The following is a 6,000-nucleotide window of genomic DNA, read 5'->3' on the forward strand; positions in this document are numbered from 1 at the left end:
TTATCGAAATGCCCTCCCATTCCCCACTTCCCTAATTTATTCTGCATTTACTATTTGCGATTCTTTTATTTTTTTACTTATCAGATTTCCCACAGAAATGGAAAATCCAGATTAAATTGTAAAAATGATACAGAACATCATTTTTTATGCAATCACTGTCATATGGATGCTGTGCAAAAGTGGCATGCAGGAGCAGCCCTGAGTCCACAATAAATTACCGTATGGAAGCGCCCTGTCTGACCTGAATCTGTATTGGGCCTGAATTCCATCCTGCTCCACAGTGAGCTGTCCATGGTCCTGGCTCCCCCACCTGCCCACTACTGGGCAGATCATCCAGTTCTCACCTGCAGGTCTCAGCCTGGTACTGGACCTCTCATAGGTCACTGAGAAAGTGTGTGTAACTAAACATAAAGGGGCTGATTTATTAAAGGATTGCCAGAAGCGTCTGATGCATTGCAAACTCAGGGCCAAACAAGTTAAATAAGCCTGGTTTGTGGCCCCTGGAATCACCGGGTTAATTTTACCTTTCCAATTAACAGTCATAATTGAAGGCCTCTAGACCTTTTCATGCTATAGGCAGAAAATCTTAATGACATTCTTCTCTCCTACCCCTCACTTTGGTGTTTAAAAATATGATCATAAGCCAAATTACTGATCATTTTATGCCCTTTAAAACTTGCCATTTGAACCAAATCATCTAACTTCGCCTAATGTTAGGGCCAATCCCCCTTCTTGGGTTTCTTAATCAGCTCATAGCAGCTCAAAAAGCGTGATCTGAATCTATCTTTGTGGAGCATTTTTATCTATACAAGCTTACCCTGCCATACGACCCAGTTTTATGTTCTTCTGATTCCCACTGCCCCTTTTTTTAAAAAAAAAACTTTTTGCTTTTGTGTTGATTATATGTTCATCTCTTTGAGAAGTGTTTTTCATTCCTGATGTGGTGGTAATAGAAAAGTATTTGTAAATAAATTAAATATTTTCAGGTGGGGGTGGAAAAGACGCACAACATAACCACCTCTGTTTTTCTCAAAGGCCAATGGAAGAGAAAACATAAAGATCTTTAAAATGATGCATTACTTGCCTACTTAAGGTCAGGAAAAAGAGATTCTTGTTTTTTCTTTCCTTAGGTAAATGATCTCTTCTTTTTCTTCTGTGTTCTAGATTTTGCGTGGGAGACAAATTTTTCCTGAAGAACAACATGATCTTGTGTCAGATGGACTATGAGGAGGGGCAGCTGAACGGGAGCTTTGAGCCCCAAGTTCAATAACAAACCCTGCTTTGCTGAAACACTGTGGGATGGACGTTCAGCCGCACTAGCAGTGAAGGGCGTCTGTCAGCTTGCCTGCAATATTTTTTTAATTCTCGGTCCACAAAGGACTCTATACATTGTAGTATTTTCCCCCCTCCCCACAACACAAAGCAGTTACAATTTTAGATGTACAGTTGTGCCTGCTTAGCTGAGCACTGCATTGCCTGTATGTTCGTGAGTTTTTGGGGGGGATATTTGGGGGAGGGCTCTGTACAGTCTGTTTTTTCTGTATATAAACTGGAACATTTATTTTATGAAAAATGTAATGCAATTTTATTACAGGTGTGAATTAAAAAAAAATATGAATGTTTCCTGGCCATCTTTAAGCGATTATTTGCTCTGGCGGTCTTCACATAGGAAGAAGCCATGTCACTCAGTGCACACAAGTTTCTCCATGTGGAAGTTCTCAGAGTGGTCTGAGATTGCAGAAGAGCAGTTCTGTCCTGGGGCTCGTCAGTATTCTAAGAATCAGTTTTAAGAAAAGAGGAGGACAATAGTTCATCCTAGCCTCTATGACATAGCTTTTATTTTGCATTCAGGGAGCTTCTCTTCAATACTGAATAAGTAATATTTAAACCAGCCAGCAGGAACATAGGAAGCTACCTATTGGTCCATCTGGCTCAATATTGTCTACCCTGATAGACAACATGCTGGGGATTGAATCCAGGACCTTCTGCGTGCAAAGCATGTTTTCTACCACTCAGCTATGATCCTTCCCACCGAGCCACAGCAACCAATGCCAGGAAATCAGGGGTCGCCAATATGACCACTAAGACTATCTCTGGCATCCACAGGGTTCCAGTCCCCTCTGCTCCACTGAAAAGAGACTTGGAAGATGCATTCTGCTGTAGCCAATGTAATAGCTTGTGTTGCGTGCTTGGCTGCCGTGTGTGTGTGATGCCCACAATGGTTTCTTCTGCTTGCAGATGTTCCCGTGGGCTCCAAAATGTCAGCAACCCCAGCTTTACCATTTGATCCTGCTGATTGTATAAGCCTACCTACAGAGTAAAAGGAGGAGAGATGCTGTAGAGAGAACTATTCAAGTTCCAGGGCAGAGGTCGGCAACCTAAGGCTAAACCGGCGCAGTGCGGCACAGAGACTCTCTTCCGCAGCTCCGGAAATCGCTTCTGCGTGTGCCCAGGTGCCAGAAATTGCATCTGCACATGTCTGTGGCGCCGAAAATAGCTTCTGCACAGGTGTGACTTTCTGCATCTGGGCATGTGCAGAAGCAATTTCTGGCGCCACGGACATCCACAGACACAATTTCCGGCATCGCACTGCGCCAGTCCGGCCCATGGAGGAACTCCGCGGGAGTGATCCAGCCCATGCCTGGTAAGCCTTGCCGACCCCTGTTCCAGGGGATGCCTGTAGAAAAGAACTTCCTTATACATGATAGCACCCAATTCAAATGCACAGCCACTGCAGCCCAGGCCGGTGAGGCAGAGCCATGGTGTTGCCCTCTTGACCTGGGCAATGTTGCAGCTTCCTTGGACAAGGCTGGAATCATGCATCCACAAGGGCATGGCTGCACCAGTGTGCAGGCACAGCCAATTCAGCACTCACACTGGTGTGCCTCCACAATTCCTGCCTCATCCCTACCCTCACCCCATCCAGCTAAGCTGTGGAAACAGTGGTGTCCATAGGGCGTCTCTTCTTTACCACATGGCCACTGTGGACAGTAATTGTGCTGATCCATTAGAGGAGATGAACTACACCGGCTCTCCCCACCTCTGAATATCTATTGCCATTATTCTAATAGGACACCTGGACCAGCATCTGGGTGCTTTGACCAGCTTGGTATATATCCCTTACAGCAGAACCAAGCACATTACGGAGTCATTGCAAACAACATTTTGTATGTCATTTCCGATGGAAGATTTTGTTGCAAGATTCCACTGCTCCCAGGTTACGTTGAGTGTCACATTGAAAGAACACAAACTTCTTTCAGGGTTGTCTAGCTCATTCCTGGGGGAATGGGTGGGAACTTTAAACAGGGAAAAGTCAGTCAACTTTTTAAACAACAACAGGTTTGGGGCATAGGCTGTTACTACTCATAACAGTGTGTCCAAACTGCAGAATACTGGCTGTGTTTGGATGTAATACTAAGCCATGGTTTGTTGAACAAACCAGGATCACAGTACAATAAACCGGTTTCTGGTTTTTAATGGTTTACCATGATATACCATTGCCCCCACTTCATTCTTCATCTGGCATGAGCAAGAGAAACAAGCAAGGATGCTGCGATTCAGCTCGGCTTCCTGATTACATCTTGTCCCCCATCATGTCACAATCTGGAATCTATAAGCCACCCGCAAACCATTGTTTAAGACTTGCAAATGACCGTGGCTTGTTAGTTAGCTACAAACCACAGTCCTGGGTTTGGACATAATGAGAAGCCAAACCTAATTGCAGGTTTATGGTATGTTTTGCTTGTGTGAGGGGAAGAGTCAAGAGGGAGCAATCAGGCAGCATACACCAACATCCTGCTCAGTCACGGTAAACCATAGTAGGCCAGAAACTATGGTTTATCCTGATGTGCAAATGTGACTGCTCAAACAAGCCATGGTCTCTTTCATCTAAGGTGGGTTAGTTGTCCTGCTACCTCCTCTGTGAGAAGCCCTTTGCAGAACCCGTTATCATACCATTAGAGAAACAAGGCAGGTTACAGAGATAATTTGGCTTTCAGCATAACCCTGAGCAAAAAAAAGGGGGAGGGAGAAACCAGTCTTAAAGCACCACTCCCTCCCCTATTTCTAGTCAATCCTCACAAAACCTTTGCAACCCTCTTTGATAACCCTTACCTCTCAAACAAAAAGTCCTCCCCACTGTAACCACTTTTTCAATAGGAATAGTCCCACCGCCCCAGTACTAAACTTTCAGTGGCAGCAGAAGAAACAAGTGCTGGAAATGACTTGGGCCCTTGGAATATAAAAGGTGACGGGTGGGTTTTTGCAGAACAAGGGCTTTTCATGGGAAGCAAGGGGAGGAGTGCTGGCCGTGGCTGAGAAGAGGAGCACAGAAGAAAGCTTGTGGCAGGACTGCTGTGCTTGGTAGCACTTCAGAGAGAGGAGATGGGACAGAAACATGTAAGAGCAGATTACAATTCCTTTTCTAGGAATTCCTGGGGCTTGTGGAAAGGAAGGTGATGAAACAGCGCAAAAGACTATGATGAAGGACGTCCAACAGCAGGAAAGACGGATGGCAGCATTAAACAAAATGCTCCCCAAAAGCAACAAAGAGATGTGAGCCTCAGTAAGGTGCTCCAAGAAGAACATGTTCAGATAGCTGAATTGCCGAACATGTTTGGGGAAGTGTCATGACTTGTTTTTTTTAAGGTACTAACTAAGGGAAAGGACAGTTGCAACTTGGCGTCAACCTCAGTGAGACATGAAACACGTGCATGACTGCATTTACCATTTAAGATTTAACTTCCCTGCCCGCACACACACATGCCATGGTCCCAATGCAAAGTGGCAACTTTCCTCCCAAAACCAATACAAACTTTCCCCTCCCCAGGCACCATCCCACTGACACTGATATATATAACACAAGGTATATGTAATGCATTCACACATACACACATGACCACAATCCGTTTCGGAGGCCCGTCCAGAAGTTGAAATGGGTCTCTGGGAGAGGTGCCATTGTGCGCAGGCGTGGGTGGCAATTGCCCGCTCCTGCACATGCACGAACAGCAATCGCTGCTCCTGCGCATGCGCAAATGGCGGCAAACCCGCCGGTTACTTCCGGGTTTGCCACGGACGTTGGGCAAAATGGACGCGAGCGGAGGTGGATGTAAGAAGAGGTTTGACTGTATTGTATGTTCCAGATCATCACCCGTTTATCAAAAGGTGTTTCCCAGTAATCATTTAGCCTGATGCACTCCAGTTTACTTGAAAATAAACCACACTGACCTTAGGTATTTACTCTCAAGGAGGGTACCCAGCAGTGCAGCTTGAGCTGACCTCTTGCTTCACCTTCCTTTGATGCTTTTTGCATCCACGGAATCCAAGATCTGAGCAATGAAGTTGCTAGTGATTTCAAACAGTTTTCATATTTCTAATGGGAATGTCTTTCTTAAGACAGGTTAGATGTGTGAATGTGGAAGCTGTTATTCATGTGCCCAAAATGGTATCCTCAACAGTTACCAGTCTTGTAAGTAATTCTTCTTATGGTCATAATGGTTTCCTGGAGCTTGCCTTCCACCAGGGTAAAACATGGCTCGCTTCAGACATGTTGCACGTCAGGGAGAAGTTTGGACTGGAACACAGCCAGCATCTCTTCTCAGTGGCCAACCAGATTCCCATGGGAAGCAAACAATCAGGACCTGTGTGCATCAAATAATGTCCCTGTAATGCCTTTAGGGGTTGCTTGTGCGTAAGTTACCGCCGCTCTGGGCTAGGTTGGCTGGTTAAACCGTTTCTCGCTGGACAGCCATCCACTCCGTGGCTGTTCAGTCGCTGGCAGAATCTGTCAGTGGGTGTTTCTTAAACCTCTTCCAGCAAAGAAGTTCTTTGACGCCAAGTCGCCGCCTACTTTCCCAGGGTGGGTGTGGGCAGCGGAGGACCTGTGCTCTCCTCGCTGGTCTCCTGCGAAGAGTCCTGGAGCCCCCTCTCTGCCCTGGTGTTGCGCTGATTTTCTTCCCCAGCCGGAGACCTGACTCTCTCCCTGCTTGGCCCCTCTCCAGC

At 46.0% G+C, this 6,000-nt stretch overlaps 1 protein-coding gene across 1 annotated transcript in view; it reads left to right on the forward strand.

Moving 5' to 3' along the window:
* LMO1 (LIM domain only 1) overlaps positions 1-1,622 on the forward strand; it is a 99,661-nt gene extending 98,039 nt beyond the window's left edge. Inside the window, exon 4 of the mRNA XM_053392114.1 lies at positions 1,165-1,622. Within this exon, the coding sequence (XP_053248089.1) occupies positions 1,165-1,270 (106 nt within the window). The 3' untranslated portion in view covers positions 1,271-1,622. The remainder of the gene's footprint in view (positions 1-1,164) is intronic.
* Positions 1,623-6,000: the final 4,378 nt, after the last annotated feature.

This window comes from Podarcis raffonei, chromosome 1, assembly GCF_027172205.1.
Source record: "Podarcis raffonei isolate rPodRaf1 chromosome 1, rPodRaf1.pri, whole genome shotgun sequence".
NCBI classification, from domain to species: domain Eukaryota; kingdom Metazoa; phylum Chordata; class Lepidosauria; order Squamata; family Lacertidae; genus Podarcis; species Podarcis raffonei.